Genomic DNA, 26588 nt, shown 5'->3' on the forward strand with positions numbered 1-26588 from the left:
TTAAACAGGAGATGGGAGTTTCTTGGCATAGACACAGTTGACTGGTTTTGAGGTCTTTAGTTATTTCAGTGTACGGGTAGGATGTCAAATTCAAAAAGGAGGCAACTACCAGGATTACATGTGTCAGCGGATCAGCTTTACATACTCTGTTTTTTACTGCAACACCACCACTCATCTATCAAGCTGGATAGAAAACTGGACATCTGGTTGACTTAGCTGTGGAATGCAACGCAAACCCTAAAGCACCAGCAGTTCAGAAGCTTGATTGCTCTGTCATAAGACAAGATAATGGCTTACCATATGAAATGTTAAAACAAACTTATACATTTTGGTGGCTACCAGATGGAGAAGAGAAACATGGTACGAGTTGCTGTAGGAGCAATTTCTGCTGATTGCATGATCTTAAGTGACAAGTATTTATTACAGATTCACAAAACCATTCAAGATCCAATTTTGACAAATTCTCAGTGTGGTATTGTAACTTGATAAAGTAGCACTTATTTTTAACAATCGCCAATCAGCTGCTGTTCTGCAAAAGACCAGATCTTAATTTTCAGAAGTATCTAGTCCTTTGGGCCTGTATTACTGGGCACACGTGAACCGAAGTAAGTTGATGCGCTAAGCAGCAGTAGAAGGAACCAGAATCAGTGTTTGTTCAATTATTTTCTCAGCTGCCTGCAAAAAAATTGTTCGACTCCAAACAAAACTGCTGTTGATTGAAATGAAGGTGTGCGCTCACCTGCCCACCATTTTAGCAGCTCTGTATTAGGAATAAATTCTACATGATCTCCTTGTGTAAGCAGTTGCATCATTTTTAAGAATATAGCTAAATATGCAATTCTTAAACCAGTACCCTTCATTTAAATTCTGAAGTAAAATATTTGCGCATTACTAACTCATTTGAATGGCTCCTGTTGGGTAAACTATCTGAAGCTTGCTTTTGGCAGACATGCCCCTTTACAGTGCAACACAAAAGGTCAAAATCTGCTTCAAAGTTAGATGTCATCTGTCTCAGACGGATTAACATGCTATCAATAGAACATGACATATGCAAAAAAGTCAATTTGAATAAAATTATCTTGCAAATAATATGACAGTATCCACCTTCCAGGTGGCCCCAGAGATCTGAACTGAGGTCTCAGCTTTTCATGATATATAAAAATATGTAATATATACAGGTACAAAACATAACCACATTCAAACATATAAATATGTTAACTTTCATAATAAGTCAAATGGATGGCAGAAGGAAGTAGTAAAAAGACACAGCAAACGAGTAAAACCATGGCCGATGGAACTCAACCTGGAGGAAGTGCATGGTTATTTATTCTGGATCAGAGTGTGAATCTTCACACAGAGACCATGAGCTGTGCTGATATAAAGGGATTTAAATAGGTTTGTTCACAAATCAGGAAATATAGCGCATAAATACAAAAAGTAAACAAAAAGGCAAATGGAACATTAAAGATTAGTTAAGTCACCAAAGCAGTTAAAACAGTGGATAGATACACAAGACAAATTATTTGGAGAAATTCAGAACAAGGGGGTTTAACCTTAAAATTACAGCTCGAGCATTTCACAGCAAAATCAGGAAGCATACTTACACTCCCAGTTTGGCGAAATTCACAATACACTTCCACAAAAATGTGTGGGTACTTGAACAACTCCAATACATTTTTTTGTTGGTCAAGGGTAGCAAGGGATAAGGAACAAAGGTGCATAAATTAGCTAAAAATCAGGCATTTTCTGATGGCATACTATGCAGGGTCATTAAATGTAAATAATTCAAATTCTGGTTATTAATCACTAAATCGGTGTCCTTGATATTTTGTCCCGTGTGCCGTATGCACCCTATTTTTATAAAGTAACGAAATCCTCTGGCATCGTCTCAACTGTTCTGGTTCATTTCATCCTTCGCGTCATTCAGCATTTTAACAAAAACATACATTATCTTCCTTTCATTGGTGAAAGATCACAAGCTTTAACAATTTTAATACCTCCATTCTATCCTGGAGTATGATCCAGAGTTTCCAGTGATCTTGTCATTTTAATTCCCCACCTTGCTCACACTAACCTTTATGTCCTTGGCCTGCACTGTTCCAATGAATTTTAATACAAGTTTGATGAGCAGCACTTTGTCTAGCAACTGAACTTTTCAGCCTTCTGGGTTCAACACAAACCAAACAATTTTAGATGATAATTTCCAATCCCACTTTGCTTGGTTTTTCTTTACTGTTTTGCTGTCTTCCTCTTGTTTCTCTTACATTTCCTTGACTGTTTTCAGATGGCAGCAATTCAGGACTTGGCAGTCCTGCCTCCTCTAGACATCTTTTGTTTTTTTTAAAGCTCATCCCATTATCACTTGCAGGCCTTGCACCATGAAACCTTTGGTCATTTCACCTCTCCTGTCCTCTTACAATATCGCAGCTCTCTAGTTCTCCATCCCACAGTCCAAAATCTAAACCATCTCTAACTTTTCCCTCATTTTAATGGAAAGGTCACAGACCTGAAACATTAAAAAGCTGACTCATTCAACACAGGTTGCCTGACTTGTAACATGTTACCAGCATCTTCTGCTCTTATTTCAGCTAACCAACTTCTGGAATATTTTGCCTTTGTCACTTTACATTTATCAATGGGATAAGTGAAGTCTTAACTATGTCCATTAACAGAAGTTTCCAATAGGGCAGTTCACCTTATATTGCCTGCATTTCTCATATTTGTAGACCCCACATGAAGTTGTTAATGATATGCCAGAGGATTTTGTTACTTTATAAAAATGGGGTGCATACAGCACATGGGACAAAATATCAAGGATACCGATTTAGTGATTAATAACCAGAATTTGAATTATTTAAATATAGATGAGAATATCATGGTGCTCTGGAAATCAAATTTGCTAATTTATGTATTTCTTATACAGTGCATTTTTATTTTATTCCTGTTGTTCATTGGATGTGAATTGGAGAGTTTTAGACCAGATAGGTTAGTTTAACATCTTATCCACAAGATATCAATTTGATAGAAAGGAATGAAACCGGATGGCCCACTTAGTCTCAACAATGGCAAAGAGAGTCAGTTGACGCTGCAAAGCCTTCCTTACCAACATTTAGGGTTCTTCTAAAATTGGGACGGCTGCCACATAGATAGATTCAGCAAACACCTTGTCTTAGACAGCATCTTCCAAATCCATGACCCCTACTGCTTAGAAGTACAAAGACAGCAGATATGTGGAAGCACCACACCCCAGCAAGGTCCCTGCCAAGCCACACACAATCTTGACTTGTAAATCTATTGCAGCTCCTTCAGTGTCGCTGGGCCAAAATACTGGAGATCCCTCCATAAAATAAGCACTGTGGGTGCACCTACTTACTATGGACTTGAGAGGTTCTGGTGGGGACTCACCACAAGTTTCTCCAGGGCAGTTAGGGATGGGCAATGAAATGCTGGCCTAGCCAGTGATGTCCACATACCATGAACAACTTAAAAAAAGCAGCACTTGCTCAGCTCTGCAGTGACGTGTCAGCCAAGATAAGCACTTATTGTCTGGAGTGGATCTTAAATTCAAAGTCTCCTGAGACAGACAATAAAGTACTACACTAAGCCAAGAATGAGACAAGACAGGAACATCAATGGCCACACTATCTGTACTGTTATAACTAACATGGCAGCGCAAGTATTATTTAGTTCCAGCAATGACTATAAAATGCTTCAACAGCATTTCGGACTTTCTATACTGTACTTCATAGGCATTTACCCAATAGTAGCACTCTTTTTACCTTTGATTTCTGTAACAGCTCCTCTTTAGTGATTTCTCCTACTGAATCCAGATGAGGGCAGATATCAGTAGTATTAGACATCTTCCCAAACTTCAGCACTGTAATAAAAATTACAGCTATTAAATTCAAACAGACTGCCCCATTATTGCTACTAGGCACAGAAGTAAATTAATCTGTCTCCAACTTCAACAAAAGCAAAATACCATGGATGTTGGCGATATGAAATAAAAACAATATGCTGGAGAAACTCAACAGGTCTGGCAACATTTGTGGACAGTTGACATTTTGTATCCAATTGTTCCAAAGAAGAGTCATAGTGGAACTGAAACATTAATTCTGTTTCTCTCTCCAGATTCTGCCAGACCAGCTCAAGTTCTCCAGCACATTTTGCCTTTAACATCAGCTAGCTTATTCAACATAATACTATATAAAAAAGTATAATAGTTAGACAAAATGTTTGGAATACAAAGTACATCCTGATAGTCAGACAGCACAGAAACTGACCTTTTGGTCCAACTTGTCCATGGGTCCCTTTTAAATCTTTGTCCTCTCACCTTAAAATTATACCCTCTAGTTTTGAATTCCCCTACCCTAGGGAAAAGGCCTTTGCTATTCACCTTATCAATGCCCCTCATGATTTTAAAAGCCTCTACAAGGTCACCTCCCAACCTCCTGTGGTTCAGCGAAAAAAATCCCAGCCTTCTAACTCAACCTCTCCAATCCTGGTAACATCCTTAACTCAAAACAAAAAATGTCCTGTTAGTCCTCCGCTGGAATCTCTAATTTCCCAGAATCCATGTAGCAGGTGTGACACCAACTCTATATTGTGATGTCTTACAAACCAAAAGTCTGTAAATTGCAATGATATTGCCATTTAAATTGCAAGTAGATTGAAAATATTTCCACCTGTAAGGCAACCACAAAGTACAACATTACACAGCAAGAATCCTGAATAACAAAAATTAGAATGAGGTGAAACAGGCTGCTTATCTTAGAAGGTTCTGAAGAAGGGTCACTGGACCCGAAAAATTAACTCCGATTTCTCTCTGGAAATGCTGTCAGACCTGCTGAGCTTTTCCAGCAATTTGTTTTTGTTTCTGATTTCCAGCATCCACAGTTATTTCAGTTTTTAATTTTGCTTATCAAAAACTGTTGTGTTATATCTTGCTTCAGAATACAACATCTCTGATAATGAGTGTTGTATTATATGATAATGATTAGAAAGGTAGTTTCTTTTCTCCACTCAATCACCCACCCCAATTCTTTTTTGGATTACAATTCCTTGCTTGACTCACAGTTCAGACGACATTTATTGATGTGTAAATCTTGACACTCAGCAAATCCCAATTACTTAACCTTTGCGGAATTACAAGCAAATTCAGTTGTTCCCATTGTGTAGTCATTATGACTTTCTTTTTAATTAATTCATGGGATAAGAGTATCACTGGTGAGACTAGCATCTATAGCTCAACTCCAACTGGTCTTGAATCAATGCAGTCCATGTGATGCAGGCACCCTCCAGTGCTGTGAAGGAGGTCACTGGCTTGAAACGTGCCAAAGGAGATGGTGAAGTGCTGCAGTGCATCTTATGGATGGTAGCCACTGCTGCCAATGTATCAGTTGCCGATGGGGTATCGAACAAGTGAACTTCAACGTCATTAGTGGGTTAAATGCCTTGAACGTCATTGAGGCTGCACTCATTCAGACAAGTGGAAATTATTTCATTACAATTTTGGCTTGTGACTTTCAGATGGTGGTCAGGCACTGGGGAGTTAGTTGCTACAAATTTCCCAGCTTCTAATCTGCTCTTACAGTCACAGTATCTAGATGGTTGATCCAATTTAGTTTTGGTCAATGCCAGCCTCAGGATTTTGGTAGAGGGATTCAGTGATGATAATGCCGTTGAACATCAAGGAGGGATGTTTAGATGCTATCTGCTTGAGATTGGTCGTCGTCTGGGACTTAAACAGCAACAATGTCACTTATTACCCCATGCCTGGATGTTGTCCAAATCTTGCCACAAATAGGTACAGGCTTGTAGGAGCAAATTACTGTAGATGCTGGAATCTGTACTGAAAACAGAAAGTGCTGGAAATCACAGTGGATCAGTTCAAAATTCACATCAGCTCTGATGCACAGTCATCTAGGCTCAAAATGTTAGATACAGGCTTCTTCAGTATCTGAAGACATTACACAACCCATGAGCAAACATCCTCACTTCTTGATGGAGGGAAGGTCATTGATGAAGTGGTTGAAAATTATTTGGTCTGGAACACCACTAATGCTAAACATGAAGCAATTCTCTTCAAGCCAGATAAAAGTTAAAACCTGCACAAACCCAGCCTAGGCTGCCATTGGGCTCAGGGAGGGACCAACGGTTCTGACTGTCAGCAGCTTCTCCGTCTCAAGATCAAATCTGCTACACAGATAGCTGAACCGGCTGTGCATTTTATTTTTAATATCAAATAAGTAAAATGCTAGAAAATACAATGCAGCTCAGTTCGTGTTGGTGGAAGGAGCAAAGCAAAAATCAATTTTTTTCCTCTTGCCAAAAATACTGCTTGAGCTGCTTATTTCCAGCACTTCCTTTCAGATCTGACATTTCCAGCAGTCAGTGTACATTGCCTTTGATACTTCAGGCTTCAATAACAAAACACCTGAACATTCAGATGAAAATACAGATTAAAAAGTAGGTGATAACGAATTGGGCTGATGAAGAGGCACAGACAGACATACCGACCACCACCCCCCGATTCTGAAGCAAATCCTCTTTCTCACGCTCAGACTCACAACTGCAATTCCGCCCAATTATGAAACTTATTCCACAAACGCCTGGCCGAGACTCAAAGCACATCTCCCCCAAACACAAACACGCCCCACAAGACACCCCCACCCCCTCCCCCTCCAAAGACCCAAACGGGACCACTCCCCGCTTCGAAGACACAAACGGAACCCCTTACCCAAGATTCAAAATTGTCCCCATCCCCTGCCACCCTCCCTCATTCTGTAACCCCCAGACAGATTGCCTAAGCCAGCCGCGCCCCCTCCCCATTCAGCGCCGACACCTCAAAGCGACACAAAAGCGCCGTTGCGTACATTTGCACCGAGTTTCAAAATGAGCAGCCGGGTGCGCGTCTGGAAGCAGATGGAAGACACGGGGCGTACCTGCACCTCCACTGTCCTGGTGCGGTCCCCCTTCTTCTCCCGACCCCCCCATGGTATTCCCCACCCTATGTCTCACGAGATATTTTCCTTCAACAGAAAAGCGGTGACACCGTCTCCATCTTGGGCAGCTCCAGCGCCGCGCAGTGCACTCTGGGGAATGTAGTTCCCGACGGGTGACCCGGATGGAAGACGGCCTCAAGCTCCATAGGCCGCCGCTGAGCCTTCTGGGAGATGTAGTTCATACCGACGTGACGGCCGGCTTTCCCGGATGACGTGCAGTTGCTGTGACGTCATTTGGGACACACCTCCGAGCGGTCGGATAGTGCGCATGTACTATGTGGTCCCGACCTGGAATGATCGAGCGCGCAGGGCCAGGCTATTCAGCCCGAAAAGTTTATGCTAGCAAAACAATCAGCTTCTTATTTTCGTTAAAACAAAACCCTGTTCTGAAGAAGGGTTTCGGAGATAGTAGGAACTGCAGATGCTGGAGAATCTGAGATAACAAGGTGTAGAGCTGGATGAACACAGCAGGCCAAGCAGCATCACAGGAGCAGGAAGGCTGACGTTTTGGGCCTAGACCCTTCTTCTGAAGAAGGGTAACAGGTCCTGAGAGCTAACTCTACTTTCTCTCTACAGATGCTGCTAGACCTGCCAATTTTCTCAAGAACTTTCCATTTTTCATTATTTTCCACCTTTATTCTTTCTTAGCAGGTAAATGTCACTGGCATACATCATGCATTCTGAAACACGCATTTATTACCATTCCCAATTGTGCTTGCTCTAATGGCTTGCGAAGCCATTTTCATAAATGTCTTCACCCAGAAGCTTTGGAATGTGATATCACAAAAACCAGTTAAGGCCAAAACATTATACGATTTCAAGAAGGTGTTGGATATAGGACTTGGGGAAAAAGGATCAAAGGGTATGGGGAGAAAGTGAAAACAGATTATTGAGTTGGATGATCAGCCATGATTGTAATGATTGGCAGAGTAGCCCTGAGGGATCAAAAGACCTGCCACTGCATCTATTTTCTATTTTTCTATGTAAAGTAGATCCTTAACAATAAAAAGGATTTATCGCAGCAAATCTGCACAATGCAACTCAAATGGTATCAGTGCACGTTGCCATAATACATACCAGTTTCTAGTGCTCAGTCTCGCTTCCCATTTTGCTTCTGAATATTTCTTTCAAATGCAGAAAATAGGGTACTGCCATTTAAAACAGCCTTTGTGATCCATCTGCATGTGTCCACTTGCACCCGTGAGATACTATTGGTGAAACCATCCAGCAGTGTAAAGGCTATGTGCGTGTTCAAAAAATATTTTAAACGATTGCAAACCACATCTAATCTTTGCTGTTTTGTTGTACGTTAAGGCAATTATTGATGAAAAGCTGAAGAGGCTTCTGCCATAAAATTAAAAGGAAAATGCTGAGATTGGGTACATGTAAAACCAAAAGTCAGCTCTTAAAGGAGATCAGAGTTGGGTAAATGAAAACAAAGTACAATGGTTCTCTTAAAACAGAGAAGATCCATACAATATAAAATTCCAAATTCCAGTATGCTGAAGATTATTCAGGCTGTCCTCCCAAATGTAATTTCTTTAGGTCTTACTTATAAAACAGGCATGTCATTGGATGAGAGTTAAAACCAAGACTCCAAATTTAGTGCTCCACCTACTGGTGGCATTGGCCACATTTGTAGCCCTATAATACCTACGGTTAACATCTATACTGCTCCAAACCAAAACACCAGTTTAGACCTGTGACTCTTCTTCACAACCTGACTATTCACTTTGTCCTTTGTTCTGTGGTACTTTGCCCTGATCCAGGGCCGAGAGACAGGAATCACAACACCCGGTGCTGCTCCTGGGAACCTGGCTCCCAACCTGATCACAAAAAATCCCACTTCCTGACCCAAGCACAGTTGGCCTCTTAAAGCATCAGTCTCCGTTATTGGGCTCTGGTGTACACCCTTGTTCCAAGATGCCCTGACCTTCCCTTCTGTTCCATTCCCTCTTTTACTACACTACCAAACTCATCACTTTTCCAACAACTTTCAGTTCCAAACAAACTCGAAACATTAACTGTGTTTATTCCTGTCCACAGATGCTGCCAGACCTGCTGGGTTTCTCCAGCATGTTCTTATTTTATTTTATTTTCTCAATGTTTTTCAGCCACACTCTGTCCATCCTGGCTCTTTCAAAAAGACCTGCAGGGACTATGTGGGACGAGGACGAAAGAAAAGGTCTGTGATAGAGTTGCAACAGGGAGAAATTGAATGATGGAAAATTTAGTCCTGAGGACCAAAGTGAATGCGCTGAAAACCTATAAGGATCTGGATAACTATTTTTCCTATTTCTAATGAAAAGTCCAAGACCTCAAATCATTGATGGGAATGTGGGATGGGGGTTGCATCTTGACAGAGTAGATGTGGAAAAGATGTTTCTTCTTGTGGGAGAATCTAGGACTAGAGGTCAGTCATTGAAAAAAAGATAGAAAGAAATTTAGGTTTTTTTTATTGTCACATGTACTCAAGTACAGGAGTACAGTGAAAAGTGTCGACTGTCACCACACATGGCGCCATCCTAGTTACAAAGGTATCTAGGTACAAAGTAATAAAAGAGAGAAACAAAGTTAAAAGTTAAACATTACAGACCACCTCGAGAAAAATAAAGAGATAAGGTAATAGTTAACATTAAAGTCCTTCTTAATATTAAGTAGAAAAATAAAGAAATATTTAAAATTTCAACTGTCTTTCTTGAGCGCTTAGCCATGCTGGGGCCCCAATCTCCTCCACTTAGCTCGTTCTCTGGGTGACCTCAGCGGCCTTTCCTCACCGCCGCTGACACAGATACTGGGGAACATCCCTCACCGCTCACTCCTCCCGTGTTCTCATAGATGGTCCCATCTTCCTCAAAAGGCAGTGGAAGCAGAGTCCTTGAATATCTTTAAAGCAGAGGGAACTAAATTCTTGATAAGCAAGGAGGTGAGAGATTATCAGTGGTATGCAAGCACGTAATCAGATCACCACGATCCTACTGAATGGCAGAACAGGCTCGAGAAGTCGACCATAATTCTCCTGCTCCCAGCATTTTATATATAGAAAATATTAACTATGTATCTCCCTCTCTCTCTACACAAATGCTTCAGTAGCCTGATGAGTTCAGATTGTGGTTGATCTTTTTACAACATGAAAGGTTAAGGAGATATACTTCACAAAACTTCGGGGAAAAAAGACCACAAGAAATAAGAGATAGTAAGAACTGCCGATGCTGGAGTCAGAGATAACACAGTGTTGAGCTGGAGGAACACAGCAGGCCAGGAAGCATCAGAGGAGAGGGAAAGTTGACGTTTCGGGCCAGGACCCTTCTTCAGAAATATACGTCAACTTTCCTGCTCCTCTGATGCTGCCTGGCCTGCTGTGTTCGTCCAGCTCCACATTTTTTTGTAACAAGAAATAAGAGCAAGGATATTGCATTTGACAAAAACAGAAATTGCTGAAGAAACTCAACAGGTCTGGAGAGAGAAAGAGTTAACTTTGGATCCTGTGAGCCTTCTTCACAACAGTTCTGAAACATTAACACTCTCTTTCTTTCCACAGATACTGCTGACTTTCTCCAGAATCCGGTGTTTTGCTTTTTCAGGTGGGTTATTGAAGAGGGTGCTGTGGATCCCTGTGGGGCATGAGTGTCTGTACCGCACAGACTGTGTGAATTGCAACACTACGGGACTGGGTCACATGATCCTGCGCCCGCTGCACTGTGGGAAATGGAGTCCGGGAGTCGCCGGAACCTGTCCGTTGAACCGGAAGTTCCTATGTCGGACGTCCGTTGTCAGTCTGCAGCGAAAGTTGGTGTCGTTTAGTGGGTAACGGGGTGAAAAAACGAAATTGTGTTTGAGGAAAAAGAAGGTTGTACTGGGTCCGAAATGCCGGCGGGGAAAAGCTACCGCAGGAGGAGAGAGGAAGAGTCGGATGAGGAGGATGAGCAGAGGGTGGTGGAGGTCAGGTGAGAACCGAGGCTTCAGTGGTCCAGTTAGGCCTCTTGCCCTCCAGCCCCGAGAATAGCCCAGCCGGCGAGGTTCTTCAATCCATTTCTGAGCTGTTAACTGCTTTAAGGGCTCAAGCTTCTGGAGAGGACAGTCTTTGTCTTTATATAGCGCCTTTTAGGATGCCCCAGTGCACTGCACAGCCAATGAAGTGTTGTACTGCAGGAAACGCAGCATCAAGATTGTGCCCAGCAAACCCCCCCCCCCCACGAATGTGATGATAACAAGACTGTGTTGATTGAAGGATAAATATTGACCCAGACAGTGGGGAGTATTCAACAGATCTGGCAGCATCTATGGAGAGAGAACTGGAGTAACGTTTTAAGTCTGATATCAGAGCCATATTTGACTTGAAACGTCAGCTCGGTTTATCTGACCACAGATGCTGTCTGACCTGCTCAGTATACCCAGAACGTTTCCAATACGTGTTCCAGTCGTGTTCAATCGTTAGTCACTGTTTATCTGTTGAATTTCGGATAGTTTTGCATTTGAGGTAGAGCATCAGCCAGAGGATTGTGCTGACTGGCAGAGTGAGTTTGATGAGCTGAATATTCCACACCTCCTATTTTTCTATGTTTTGATTTTCAGTTTTTATCTTCAATTTCCAGCATTTGTTTTGCTCTTACAATGGAGGAGCTTCCTTGCTCTTCAAAGTAGCAGCCATTAGATATCAGTCCAGTCCAAAAATGTACAGGTTAGGTGGATTGACCATGGTGAATTGCCCTGTGGTGTCCAGGGTTGTGCAGGCTAGGTGGGTTAGCCATGGTAAATGTGGGGTTATGGGGATAAAGTAGGGGTTGCTCTTCAGAGGGTTGGTGCAGATCTGATGACCTCTGCTTGCACTGCAGGGATTCTATGATTTGACATCTACCCAAGCAGGCAGATGGTGTTTCTTGTCTCAAGAGAAACAGCACTTCCAACGGTCCGGCACTCCCTTAGTACAACATTCAAGCGCCACCCTGTGCTCTGGGCCATAGCTGACTGCTAAAGTCTAAAACATCCTCTGAGTGAATGCATACAGTTTGGTGGCTGCCTAATGTTCAGTAAATGATTCAGTCTTCATCCTCATAAAATGCCTTTAACCTTGTAAAGATTGAAAATAGCCACAGTTGCCGAGGCTTTCCTCAAAACAGACAGATTAATTAAGAGCCAGAAGTTGATTAGTAGGGCCCCTCCAGCCTGCTGTGCCATTTGATAAGATTGTGACCTCTACTCCACTTTCCTTTCTAGCTAATACTGTCTTATTAATCAAGAATCTTCTATGTCTGGCTTAAAAAATATTCAATGACCCAGCCTCCACTGCTCTCTGGGGAAAAGAGCTCCACAGACTAACTAGTCTCTGAGAGAAAACAAATCTCATCTTTAAAGTGGGAGAGCCTTAGTTTTTAAACCAGTTCTCATCTTTCCTATAAGGGCAATATCATCTCCACATCCATCCTGTCAAGCACTTACCCCTCCCCACCCCTGTGCAAACACAGTAAACGCACCACAATCTTGTATATTTCAATAAGATCACTTCTCAGCCTTCTGTATTCCAATGTCAATGTCGAGAACTGTGTTGTTGATTTATGGTCATTCACAATTGTGTCAATGTATGTGAGACCACGGGCATCCATTTTATTCTCCTTCTCCTGCATGGTTGTTAAGATAGTAAAGCAATGATTCAGATATTTTCGAGTCAACCTGTTTGGAAATGTTGTTACACAGTGCTAGAGCAGGTTGGACTTGAGCCCGGGATCAGAGTTGCAAAAGCCCCTAAAAGCAATCATTCGTTTCTTCGTGGGTACTTTTAATCAACCTTTTGGAGATGTTATGACATGCCTCAAGTGTAGGTGAGATTTGAACCTAGGTTTTCTGGCTCAGAGGCATGGACGCTACCACTGCACCAAAAGAACCCTTTAACTTCTTTGTGGACTTCCCTGATTTTTTTAAAATCAGCCTGTTTAGCAATGTTATTACACACCTCTGGAGCTGGTGAGACTTGAACCTTGGCCTCCACAGTCCAGAGGTTGGGGCACTACCACTGCCACAAGAGTCCTTTCATTTGTTTGTGGATTTTCCTGACCTATTTTTCCAATCAACCTGGTCAGCAATGTTGTTACACACCGCTGGAGCAGGTGGGATTAAACCCAGTCCTCTTGGTCTAGGGGTAGGGACACTGACTGCACCACAAGAGGCCCTGCGGGCTCCCTTGAAGCAGTTGTCCTTGCTTGCTTATCAGTGGTTGTTACTTTGTTATGACTGAGTGGCCGAAAGGCTCTTTCAGGGACGCAATTGACAGTTAACTACATCACTATGAAATTAGCGTTTCTGGCTTGCCAAGGGATGATGGCAGAATTCCTCCGTTAACAGAGCATTAGTGAACTGAATTCAAAGTCTCAAAATGTGTCAGAGTCTCAACCAATATGAAAGTTTGCTCCAAATTAAAGTATCCTCTTAAAATGAGGTGGGAAGTAGGGACGGATGAATTGGTTTATTGGATGATCATCATTTAGGTCTGGGTGATGGAGCACGGCATCATTTTTTGCTGAGCAGATGATGGTGGTTTAGAATTATAGTTACAGTGTCCTCTAGTGGTTACACTGACGTTATGAAAGAGTTTGGTTTTTGCGTTTAGCCCAGATGCAGTGGAGTCAAATTTAGAAGTGATACTAGCCCCCTTTAGTCAGTAACTGTGACCAGTTGGTTATCTCCACTGATTTATAATAAATTGCTTGCAACATAAAAGCATCCAAGGGCTTTTATGCCAGAAGACCTGGATTCAAGTCCCATCTCTGCTGCAGAGGTGTGTCGTAACACATCTGAACAGGTTGATTTAAAAATATCTGTAAAAACATTCAGGTTATATCAAACACCAGTTATGTATTTCATTCTCTCAACTCTTAGCTTTCTCTGATAGCCCAAGTTAAAGTCAATCATACAAGGCCTTGAGCCTGTCGTTCTCTTGTTTGGTGTGCAACCACAAGAATTATTTTTTGTAACCATTTTATAAACTGTTTTATATGAGGAAAGATTTCTTCAAGTCACTGGTGAACATCTCTCTTTCTAAAGGTCAAAATTAGATGAACTAAAGGAAATCCAGAGTCTGAGGAGAAGGCAAAATGGAGTGAGGTAGGTGCATTTCATGTGGCAGAAAGCAGCACACCCACAGGGAACATTTACTGTCAAAATAACAGGTGAACTGTAAATAATGTTCAGCCTGTCAACCCTGTTTAACCATTCACATGCTTGTGGTTTATCACTCTTTGAGAAAAGACTCGTGATCCAGAGCTGTGAGTTCAAATGCAGTAAGCAACGGGTGAAATTAAATTCAGTTAATTAAATAAACGAGCCTAATATATGTAATAGTGAACTTGATCATTGAATCAGATGGGCTTTTGTGACAATGTCCTAAGGGAAGTAAATCTGATGTCCTTCCCTGGTCTGGCCTATATGTGATTGTAGAATCTTAATGTGGTTCACTCTTAACTATCCTTTGAAAAATCTATGAAGCCATTTTGCTGTGTTCAAGAAGGCAGCTCATCACCACCTTCTTGAGGGCATTGAAGGATGGGCAGTGACTGTTGGTATTGCCAGCAGCTTTCACGTTCTGTTAAAGCATTTTGAAAAATGCACAATATTAACAGCGTGACCTGTTCGAAAGATCACTATTGCTCCAAATGAACTAAAGTATAAGAACTATGTTAGAAAAAGTGATGCAGCTTAAAATTGCAACAGGGGAGGGGTTAAATGAAACGGCAACTTAAAGCTTCATGTTGGCCATTCAGAAAGCAAGATTTAAATGTATCGGTCATACTGACTCTGGTCTGCGCTGTCACAGCAGGAATAGGCACAAAGCAAAATCAAAATGCCTTTAATGATTCCTGTTTCTGTTGCTTGTATAGTGCGGCTGCCCTGCTGGTCGGAGAACAAGCACCAGAAGAAACATCAACTGTGGTAAGTTTCATACCATAATCTGTCAGTTTCAGGGCAGCAACAACAATTTGTATTTATATATCAGCGTTGGCACAATAAAACATCTCCAGATGCTTCACAAGTGAAATCTAATGTGAGCCATATAAGATGTTAGGGCAGATGACCAAAAGCTTGGTCAGTGAGGTAGGATTATAGTTGGTGTCTCTTCTCTCCTTTTAAGACAGCACATTAGGGCTGAGGCAGTATTGCCACTGATGGTGGAATGATTGAAATCAGCAATACTTAAGGGTCTGGTGGAGATAACCAAGATAGTGTGACAGGCAAGGGGATTTGAAAATAAGGGTGAGAATTTTAAATGTTTTAAGCGGTGATGAATTGTAGGTCAGTGAACATAGTGTAATGGGTTTATGAGATTTGGTATGTGTTAGGACACAGGCAGCAGAGCTTTGTGTGACCTCTAAGTTTACAAAGGACATAATTTGGGTGTGTTTTAGACTAGTCAAGGATGAGCTGAGGTACGGGCAGAGTCAACATTCTTGGAAAGTGGAAATAGACAATATTAGTGATTGTGTGACTTCATCATCACCTGCCACCTGTAACAAGACTTACACGACATAACGGGATACAAAGTGAAGCTGAGCAGAATACCAGACAAAAACACATCCCTCCCTGACACGCTCAATGTTTTTAACGTTCAGTTTGAGCAGAATGCCAGTGGAGCGGTGTTACATACCCCGACAACCCTGGACGCACTTGTTTCCTCGGTCACCACTGCAGACGTCAGATTGACCTTCTTGAGAGTGAACCCATGGAAAGCAACTGGCCCAGATGGAGTCCCTGCCCGTGCACTCAGATCCTGTATGGACCAGCTGGCGGGAGTATTCACTGACATCTTTAACCTCTCCTTGCTACAATCTGAAGTCCCCATCTGCTTCAAGAAGACCACCATCATCCTAGTGCCAAAGAAAACACATGCACTGTGCCTCATCGACTACCACCCGGTGGCACTGACTTCTATAATTATGAGGTGTTTCTAGAGGCTAATCATGGCTCACATCAGCTCTAGACTCCCAGCCTGCCTTGATCTCTTGCAATTTGCCTACCGGTGCAACAGGTCCACGGCAGACTCCATTTCCCTAGCCCTACGCTCATCTCTGGAACACCTTGATAATAAGAATACCTACGCCAGGCTTCTACTTATTGACTATAGCTCCGTCTTCAATACCATAATCCCAACCAAACTAATCTCCAAATTCCGAGACCCAGGTCTCAGCTCCAGCAACTGGATCCTCAGCTGCCTGACGCATAGACTGCAATAACTGAAGATAGACAACAGCACCTCGTTTACGACAATCCTCAACACCAGCACCCTACAAGAATATGTACCTAGCCCTCTGCGGTACTCCCTGTACGCTCATGATTGTTGGCCAGATTTCATCCGAGCACCATCTGCGAGTTCACTGACGACACCACCGTTGTAGGCCGGATATCAAACAATGACGAGACAGAATACAAGGAGGAGATAGAACGTTTGGTATAATGGTGCAAAAATAGCAATCTCTCTCTCAAAGTCAGTAAAACTAAAGAGCTGATCATCAACTTCAGGAAGAAAGAGGGAAGACACACCCCTATCTCCATCAATGGAGCTGACAAGTTCCTAGGAGTGATGATCACCAACAATCTGTTCTAGAGCACCCACCTAGATGCAACAGTCAAGAAGGCACCATAGCACCACCTCTTCCTCAGGAGGCTAAGGAAATTCGGCATGTTCATAAGGACCTTCACCAACTTTTACAGATGCACCATAGAAAGCATTTTAGCTGGGCGCATCACGGCCTGGTACGGCAACTGCTCTGCCCAGGACCTTCCAAACTACAGAAAGTTATGAACTGAGCCCAGACCATCATGCAAGCCGACCTCCCATCCATGGACTCCACTTACATTTCTTGTTGCTGCAGAAAGGCAGCCAACATCCTCAAAAACTTCCCCCATCCTGATTATAATCTCTTCCAACCTCTTCCGTCATACAAAAGCTTAAACGCGCATACCAACCGGTTCAAGAACAGTTTCTTCCCTGCTGTTATTAGACTTCTAAATGGACCTCTCAAAATTCAAATCTAATGTTGATCTTGCTTTTGTACACCTTCTGTGCAGCCATAACTTTGTATGCCTCACTGTGTTCAATCACCCTATGATCTATATGTCCTTGTATGTTGTGATCTGCCTGTACTGCACTCAAAACAAAACTTTTCACTGTACTTAGGTACATGTGATCACAATAAATCAAATCAAATGTTGAACCTTGGAGTGAAATATGACATCAAGGTCACACAGATTTTTAAGCCTTAGGCAGTTGCCAGGGGCACAAGTTAAGTTGATCGCTAAGAGAAAGAGTTTGTAGTGGCTTCAGTCTTCCCAGTATTCAGTTGAGGAAATTTCTGATGTTGGATAAGCAATTTGACAATGGAAAGATTTGTTTTCTATTCAGAACATAAGTTTAGATATTAGGTGATGGTCTAACTGATGACTAATGGTATAGCTAATTCCTATCAAAGACACTATGTCAGACTGCTTTCTGTCTTGCTTAGCCAAACAATCCACAGCACAGAAGGAAACCATGTGACCATTCATGTTTCTGCCAGCTCTTTGGAAGAACTATCCATTTAGACCCATCTCTACAAGTTTTCATTTCAAGTACTTATCTAGTTCTCTTTCCGGTTGCAGTAATATTGAGACTAATGGCAGCTCCCACTGGAATTGTAGAATCCCTATGGCTATGGAAGCAGGCCATTTGGCCCATCGAGTCCACACCAACCCTCCAAAGAGCTTCCCACCCAGATTCAGTCCCCTACCCTGTCCCTGTAACCCTGCATTTCCCATGGCTAATCCACCCACCCTGCACATCCCTAGACACTGGGCAATTTAGCCTGGCCAGTCCACCTGCACATCTTTGGACTGTGGGAGGGAACCCACACAGACAGGGGGAGAACGTGCAAACTCCAGGCAGTCACCCGAAGGTGGAATCAAACCTGGGTCCCTGCCACTGTAAGGCAGCAGTGCTAATCATTGAGCCATCATGCTACCCATTTTGCTAATTTACAAATTCTCCAGTAACTTCAGGTGAGGAACAATTGTGGGAGTTTTGAAAACAAAAATTGAAAAAGTCATCTGAAGCAAGCGCTTATTTTTTGTCCTGTTTATTATGTTGGTCTAATTGTGTTGGCCCGGCTCTGTATAGCTGAGGTATTTTGGGAGTGAGTGGGCTGTAGAGGTTCACTCTTGATTGTACTTCATTCTATTGTAATCGCATTGTCACACTTACTTGTACAACTGGCAAAGAACAAGCCTGACATTTAACAGCTGCCCCTGAAGTTTTCTTTTGAGCTTACAGATGATCATAGTATGTGTGAGCAAATACAGGATGGCTATCTTAGTGTCATTTTGCTTTGTAGAAACTGTCTGACATTGAATACTCAAAACTTCATTCTTCAACCATGACTTTTCCTCTATCTCTTTCCATCTGCTCTAGTGTGAAACTAATTCCCTCTCGTACAGCTCCAGCATCTTCTGAAGAGCAGCTACGTTTGGATGCATATTATTAAGTTCCTGTAATTGGAACAATGTACCACTGAGCTGGAGCATTTACTTTGGCTAATCATAACTGATATTTAAAAAGAATTATTAATTTAGCTACCATCAGAAGCACTCACAGGCTATTGTTTTTGTTTGGAAAAACGCTTTAACAGTATCATATTAATAATGCTGAGTGTGCATAATTACAGTGATGACCGATTTAAGATTGTCAGTGAGTTCACAATCTGGGGCACTTGTGTGTACTGGAAGCTACGTATATTAGTGCACATAGCACTGTTCTTTGCAAACAGAAAGAACATGTACACACATTGTGCCTGTTTCAACTTAACATAGATGATAGCTATTTTTTGGTTCATAGCTCAGGGCATTTGACCAATCAGAGAACCTTGGTTTACATTTAAACAAAGCTTGGCAGTTTACTGTCAGTCTTCATTGAACTGGTGCATTCTCCATGAAAACGCCTCTGCCAATGAGTGCTTGCCAATCACCCAGCGCACTCATACAGTATAAAACGTTATTCCTCTTTACATTCGTATTCTTGCTAATGCCTGATGATATGTGACTAAAAGCAATGACAATTTGCATCTTTAATCAGCAAAATTCAAGTATTGTTTTTGTTATATGCAGGATGACCCTTTTAAACTGAAGACCGGTGGTATGATTGATATGAAGTTGATAAAGGACAAAAAGAGAGAAAGGTAGGATGTGAGAAAATAGCAACAAAATCTGCCATTTATTCATTCATTTTATTATTTCACTTGATTTGGTCAGCATAGAAGTAAACCACTTGGTCCGTTGTGCCTATGTCAGCTCTTCGAATAAGCTAGCCTTCCGGCCTAACTTAGGGGGGAGTTTATACTTTCAACAATACAAAACAGCATTGGTGTAGCTGTGTAGGTTTGTCCCATTTAATCTATGTGGATCCCCATTGGTCTGTGTTGTTAAGGAAAATGTTAATTTGGACCTTGTTTGTATGTGTGTTTGTTTCTTGTTGAATTGTCATGACCCATATCATCAGGGAGTGGTAATGTCATTGGATTGGAACCCAGGTGGCCACACTAATGATCACTGTACATAGGCTCAAATCACATCAAGGGGGAATATTAGATATAAATGATAAAGATCTGGAATTGAAAGCTCAACAATGACCATGAAACGCTGATCGTTGTCATAAAAACCTATCACGTTCACTAATGTCCTCTGGGAAAGGAATCCACTGTCGTTGCCTGGTCTGACTCCAGATTCAGAGCAGTGAAATTGACTCCTAAGTGGCCAAGCAAGTCACTCAGTTCAAGAGGAATTAGGGATGGGCTTGCCAGTGACCCCTACAAAAATGAAACTTTTTTTTTAAAGAAAGGATGCAAGGTGTAGGGAGCAAAATAGCTCAAAAGTTTTATGTTGTTTGCATGGTTGCAGTGCATTTGAGACAAAAACAGAGGTACTTTTTTGAAAGACTTTTCTTCCCTCCCTGGTTGACTAAAGAATTGCTTTCTCTTTTTCCAGGATTGAAGAAGAGGACACAGACTTGAACCTGGGCACGTCATTTTCAGTGGAGACCAACCGACGGGATGAGGACGCTGACATGTATGTCTTGACCTCACATCATGCTGCTTTGAGATGAGCAAATGTGTTTGCTTCTGCTCTTGGTCGACTGTACCAGTGCGTGCAATAACACATTTAGTTACACACAGTGTCTCACTTTACAGATCACCATTGGAGTGGTCTGTCACCCTGTCAAATACGCCACGCAGATAATACTGCCTCCACATCTCGAACAAGCATTGCCATCCTGAATCCTCCAAGTTCCTCTCGAGTACATAACTCGTCTGTTCCAGGAAAAACGATCAACTGTCCTTGCTCTGTATTTGGAGTAACAGAGAAAGCATTCAGTAGCACAGTTTGTGGGGTACAGAGAAACTGTTAATGATTCAGCTTTATGTCCTTTCTTTAGAATGTTGTGTTGTCAGGACATCAACTTGAAATGTTAATTGTTTTTCACTGCCAGACTCTGCTGAGCGTTTTCCAGCACTTTGAGTTTTTCTTTCAGCAGTAATTTAACTTCTGTCTTCCGGGTAGCTGGGAGTGTCTTGGAGCAGTCCCTCTTGATCAGCAAGATTCCTTTTTATGTGTTTTATTTATTGGATGTTAAATTCCAGAGAAACCACATTCAAATCAGATTTTCTCACAAAATTAATTTTATATCTGCTGTTTGTGGAGGAGTAAATAAATAGATGTGATTGGGGAGTAACCTGGTAGGAGTTGTTATAGATTTTTTTAAAGCAGTTTTGTTATGCATCTTCACTGTGAACCACTGTACTGTTGACTCTTGCATAACCTTTTCCCTTTCTTGACTGTGTTGAGGATGAACTGTTTATCAGTAAACAAAAAGACTTCTATGAAAGGGAAACTCCAAGATCATCCTTAGAGTCATAGAGACGTGCAGCACAGAAACAGATTCTTTGGTCCAACTAGTCCATGCTGACCAGATATCCTAAATTAATCTAGCCCCATTTGCCACCATTTGTCTCATACCTCTAAACCCTTCCCTATTCATATACCCATATAGGTGCCTTGTAAATGTTATAATTGCACCAGCCCCCTCAACCACCTCTGGCAACTCATTCCATACACACACCACCCTTTGTGTGAAAAAGTTGCCCCTTAGGTCCCTTTTCACCTCCCACCATTCTTATTGAGATCACAGACAATTTGGCCCATCGTAGCCTGTGCCAACTCTAGGAGGAGGATCCAATTACTCCCACTCCCCCTGCCGTCTCCCCGCAATGTGGAAAATCTTTCCATGTAATAATCCCACAACATCCTAAACCTTTTCCCACTGTGACCCCTGAGGTTTGAAAATTGTCACTCCCCTTAAGTGAGAACCAGAGAATTGAGTGTGTTCTGGAGTGGGAGGAAGGAAGGATCCTTGAGGGATGGAGGCAGGTTGGCAATTGTTGCCTCTGAGCTTGCAACCACAAAGCTTCAGTCCATGACCTTACCCAGGATCTTGAGCCTCACTTTGGGAAGCCCTGATTTATCCAAATCTCTTTTGAAAGTTGTTGTTGAATCTGTTTCCACCACTCTTTTTCAGACAAGCCATTCTAGCTCTTAATTTGTTATGTTAAGAAAATAATTCTACTCATTCTCCCCCCCCCTCTGATCCCGTGTTCTACCAATGGAAGTAATTTCTCCTTATTTAAGAAAGTAGGAAATAGGAGCAGGGTGAGGCCATTCAGTCTGCCAAGGCTGCTGTGTCATCCGATAAGATCATGTCTAATATTTTACTTCAAGGCCATTTTTCTGCACTATCACCATATTCCTTGATGTCTTTAATATTTAGAAATCAATTTTCTTTGGCTTGAGCCTCCACAGTTTCCTGGGTTAAGAATTCCAAAGATTTGCAACCCTCTGATCCTTCTGATCTCAGTCATAGAATCCCTATGGTGCAGATAGAGACTATTCAGCCTATCAAGTCTGTACTGACCCTCCAAAGGGTATCTCACCCAGCCCTAGACCCCACTCTATCCGTGTAGCCCTGCATTCCCCAGGGCTAATCCACCTAGCCTATGCGTCCCAAGATAATATGGGCAATTCAGCATGGCCAATCCATCTAACCACATCTTTGGACCATGGGAGGAGACTAGAGCACCCAGAGGAAACTCACGCAAACATGAGGAGAACGTGCAAACTCCATAAAAACAGTCACCCAAGGCTGGAATCAAACTTGGGTCCCTGGCACTATGAGGCAGCACTGCTAACAACTGGCCTGCCCATTTACTTATGCTATCAAAATCCATTGTAATTTTGAACACATCTGTAAAATTTCCACTTGGCTTTAGAACAAAAAATGAACAGTCCCAGCTTCTCGTCTCTCCACGTAACTTTCATAGGCTTATTCCTGCTACTGTTCTAATAAATGTCTACACATGCTCTGAAGCCTTGCAATTCTACATAGCTCTAAAAGTAGCTTCAGGCAGATAATTTGTCTCCTGTCATTATTTATGGAACATCCGTGGTGGGTGGGAGATTGTAATTTCCTCCCATAGTCCCAGCAGCAGCTGGAACACAAAACCTGGGAAACTCTTGACCCAGTATGATATGCTACTGTGTTTAGTAAGTGTCCTTGTTCATCTCTGTAATGGAGAGTGACCTGTTGTTCCATGGCAGGATGAAGTACATCGAGACAGAACTAAAGCGGAGGAAGGGAATCCTGGAGAATGAGGAACAGAAGGCAAAGGTCAAAAACCCAGAGGACCAACTGTATGAGCTGCCTGATAACATCAACGTTTCGTCTGCCAAGCGCACGGAAGAAATGCTATCCAATCAGATGCTGAGTGGAATTCCTGAGGTGGATTTGGGTATTGAGTAAGTGTTTATCTTTTTAGATCAATTTCAGTGCACTAAGATCATAAAATATCGGAACAAATGTAGGCTATTTGGCCCATTGAGTCTGCTCCTCCAATCGTGCCTGATCTGATAATCCTCATCTTCATTTTCCTGCCTTTTCCCCATAATCCTTGATTCCCTGACTGATTAAAAATCTGTCTATCTCAGCCTTGAATAGACTTAATGACCCAGCTCTCTCAGCCTTCTGCAGTAAAGAACTCCACAGATTCACTGTATTCAGAGAAGAAGTTTCTCATTATCTCGCTTCAGTGAGTGACCCCTAACTCTGAGATTATGCCTTCTAGTCCTAGATTCTTCCAAAAGGGGAAACAACCTGACTGCATCTATCCTGCTAAGCCCTTTAAGAATCTTGTATGTTTCAACATGGTCTCTTTTCATTCCTCTAAACACCACTGAATACAAGCTCAATCTTTCCTCATAAGACAGTCCCTCCATACCTGGGATCAGCCTAGTGAACCTTCTTTGGACTGCCTCTAATGCCAGTATATCTTACTTTTAGATAAGGGGCCAAAACTGTTCACAGTATTCCAGCTGTGGTCTGACTAGTGCCTTGTATGGTTTTAGCAAAACCTCCCTACCTTCATACCACTGAACAATCCAATTAGCAATCTTTCAGTTTCACAATATTCTTTGTCTGGAAAGCTGTTATATCGCATTGCCCTATACATGCTGGAAACAGTAATCAAGATAATTACAAAATTTCACTTTGACTTGCATTATTCAGAAGAGGTGAGTCCATTTCATTGATACAGAGTTGCGGCAGTGTGGACTGTCTAAAAGATGCATTGCAACAACTTGCCAAGATCCTTTCAGCAACATTTTCCAAACCTGCCAACTCTATCACCTAGAAGGACAAAGGCAGCAGATGCCCAGCAACACCACTATCTGCAAGTTTCCTTCTAAGCCACCCACTATCCTAACATGGAAATATATCGCCATTCCTTCAGTGTTGCTGGGTCACAATCACTTTCTCGAGGGCAGTTGGGAATGGACAGCAAATGCTGGCCCACATCTCGTGAACATATAAAGAAAAACATATCTCTATCTTAATCATCTTGAATTTGGACTTTCTGTAGGAAGTTGACCTGCTCCTTTTGAATCTGCCACGTAGCTTCATGAAATATGACTGCTCCACACATTCATTACTGTTTGATTAAAAACAAAGTGTTTGAATTTCTTACTTGATTTGTCATCCTTAATTCGAAATATGAGACCCCCCCTCACAATTGTTGAATGGTGTATTTTGCAGTTTTAAAAGATTTTGAATTGCCTTTCTCTATTAATCTTAAACATGAGTTTTAAATATACCTCAAGATTTCCATTTTCAAGACAGAAAAGAATTCAAGGTACCTGTAATGTTTGCATCCATTTACATTGCCTTCATACAAAAGAACAATACGGGAAGAGGCCATTTGGCCCTTCAGCCTGCAGATCTTTTCTATTCCAATATTTATCAAGTTCCTTTTTGAAATTCGCTACTGACCCTGTTTCCATGTCCTTTCAGACAGTGCATTCTATATGAAATTTTGCTACCTGCATTTTATTTTTCCTCCTGTTGCTATTGATTGCATCTTTTACTTTCAAATTTCGAGTGCAAAAATAAAGAACATTATCAGCACAGAAGAGGCAAAAGCCCAGCTCCTGGCAGAACAGCGCAACAAAAAGAAGGATAACGGTACTTCTTTCGTACCCACCAACATTGCAGTTAATTATGTTCAACACAACCGATGTAAGTATTGACTAGGTTCTGTGATTGATCTTCTTACTGCCTCGTGGTGTGGTTTGCCTTGTGTACATGTGACCCAGATAGCTTCAATTTAGACTTCAGAAAAATACTTAGCATGCTGGAAATCTGAAATGCAATCATAACGTTCTGGAAGAAAACTCAGCAGCTCTGGCTACAGAGAGAGAGCAAGGGAGAAAGAAAGATTTAATGTTTCAGGTCTGGGACCCTGGGTCAGAACTAGATGATGTTTAGAAGTCCAACAAGATTTAATAAAGTGCAGAGTCTCAGGGGAAAAGGGCGAAAAGTGGAGACGTTGTGTGGTAATGTGGAAGGCAGGTGTATCAAGTGAGAGGAAGCAAGGCGAAAGGGGATGGTTTGAATCATGGCTTTGAGCAGCATTTCTGATGGAACAAGCTTTCTCCTTTCTCAGTTTGTCTGAGAACAGTGAGGCATTTTGTCATTCACATCTTAAGGTACCAGAAATCTAACAAAGGGGCTGAAGAGGAAGTATAACAGCAAGTTTACTATGGAGCGCCATTGAAAGGAGCCTATTCAGATGTGTGGTCACAGGCAGGCCTGACCTAACCAATATTGCAGTGTTCAATGGCTTGACCTGCAAGAGTGAAGGGATACCATTGGCGTCTAGTTTGTTAATCTATATTAATGGTGAACTGAATAAAAAAATTTATAGGCCAGTGCTGTCAAATTGCCTTTGTTAGATACTTTGTCTCCACAGAATGAGTGAAATGGATTCAAGCCATTCCTCATGATTTACTTCTGCTCAGTCAGTTTGATGCTCCAGTGCAACGTTACAGTATGACCAGAGGCACTGCCCTTCAAATGAGACATTACATAGAATGGACAGCATTGAGTTTGACCATTCCAATCTAGGGTTTATGCCCTGCTAGAGAATCCTCTCATGTTTTCTGTAAATTTACTAATGTAATCCCCAATTCTTTTCTCTCTCATCTGTTTATCTCCTTTACTCTTGAACTTATCTGTACATCTTGCTACAGCCACTCACGAATTCCACCTTCTCTCCACTCTCTGGCTGAAGAAGTTTCTTCTGAATTCCGATTTGGATTTATTGGTGATAATCTCGCATCGATGGCTTCTAGTTACACTGTTGCCCACAAGTAGAATTCTCTGTGCCACTCTATCAAATCCTGTCATAATGTTCAAGACCTTTATTAGGCCACCCCTTAGGCTTTTCAAGAGGGAAGAGAGTCAGCTTGACCAAGGCTCCAGTTGCCTGTGGAGGAGCATGCCAAATATCCCACAGTAATTACTTGAAAAGTAAGGAATCCATCCTGTGTCCTCACCAACATTACCCTGTCAATGTCCCCAATTTAAATTTGAATTAATGAGTCATTCAACTGGGCATTTCATGAAATCATTGAATCCCTACAGTGTGCAAGCAGGCCATTCGGCCCATCGAGTCCACACCACCCTCTGAAGAGCATCCCACCAGATGTTTTCCATACCCTGTCCCTGTAACCTTGAATTTCCCATGGCTAATCCAGCTAGTGTGCACATCCCTGGACACTATGGGAAATTTAGCATGGCCAATCCACCTAATTTGCACATCTTTGGACTGTGGGAAGAAACCCACACAGCCACAGGGAGAATATATAAACTCCACACACAGTCACCTGAGGCTGGAACCGAACCCGGCTCCCTGGTGCTGTGAGGCAGCAGTGCTAGCCACTGGGCCACCCCATTTATTGTGACATTTAGAATCTACCTCTACAAAATGAATGCTGTGTTGAATCCATAACGACTGTGCATTTCAAGATCAATTCCTTTTGATGTCCTGGAGAAATATGTTTTGCTGCTAAAATGAATTCAAACCTTTTGTTCCCTATGATAAGATAGAGCTACAGTACCATGTTAAATGCTGAGGGACAATTGTATCTGTACAGTCATCCTCCTCAGTAATGTGAGCCACTCCCTTG

The 26588-nt window shown here is 42.0% G+C and overlaps 2 protein-coding genes across 14 annotated transcripts in view; one reads left to right on the top strand and one right to left on the bottom strand.

Moving 5' to 3' along the window:
* usp20 (ubiquitin specific peptidase 20) overlaps positions 1-10037 on the bottom strand; it is a 146857-nt gene extending 136820 nt beyond the window's left edge. For 9 of the 12 annotated variants that reach the window (XR_007265084.1, XR_007265082.1, XR_007265083.1 and 6 more), the window contains exons 1-2: positions 6876-6998; positions 3780-3877 (exon numbers count right to left, since the gene is read on the bottom strand). Coding sequence is in view for 7 of the 12 variants with exons in the window: in XM_048613813.1 (XP_048469770.1) it covers positions 3780-3877; positions 6876-6996 (219 nt within the window). In the remaining 5 variants the exon portion in view is untranslated. Of the gene's footprint in view, positions 1-3779; positions 3878-6875; positions 7073-9816 lie in introns of those variants that run through there. The other 3 variants (XM_048613812.1, XM_020535063.2, XM_048613809.1) reach the window with 3 other exon arrangements.
* The window catches only part of c28h9orf78 (chromosome 28 C9orf78 homolog), a 23575-nt gene continuing 4239 nt past the window's right edge, over positions 7253-26588 (top strand). Inside the window, exons 1-9 of one of the 2 annotated variants that reach the window (XM_048613817.1) lie at positions 7253-7655; positions 9119-9189; positions 10546-10588; positions 14043-14102; positions 14876-14927; positions 19128-19198; positions 20004-20084; positions 22668-22865; positions 24500-24636. In XM_048613817.1, the coding sequence (XP_048469774.1) occupies positions 9165-9189; positions 10546-10588; positions 14043-14102; positions 14876-14927; positions 19128-19198; positions 20004-20084; positions 22668-22865; positions 24500-24636 (667 nt within the window). In that variant the 5' untranslated portion in view covers positions 7253-7655; positions 9119-9164. Of the gene's footprint in view, positions 7656-9118; positions 9190-10327; positions 10459-10545; positions 10952-14042; positions 14103-14875; positions 14928-19127; positions 19199-20003; positions 20085-22667; positions 22866-24499; positions 24637-26588 lie in introns of those variants that run through there. The other variant, XM_020535065.2, reaches the window with a different exon arrangement.

The sequence above is a fragment of the Rhincodon typus genome, chromosome 28 (assembly GCF_021869965.1).
Source record: "Rhincodon typus isolate 14 chromosome 28, sRhiTyp1.1, whole genome shotgun sequence".
NCBI classification, from domain to species: Eukaryota; Metazoa; Chordata; class Chondrichthyes; order Orectolobiformes; family Rhincodontidae; genus Rhincodon; species Rhincodon typus.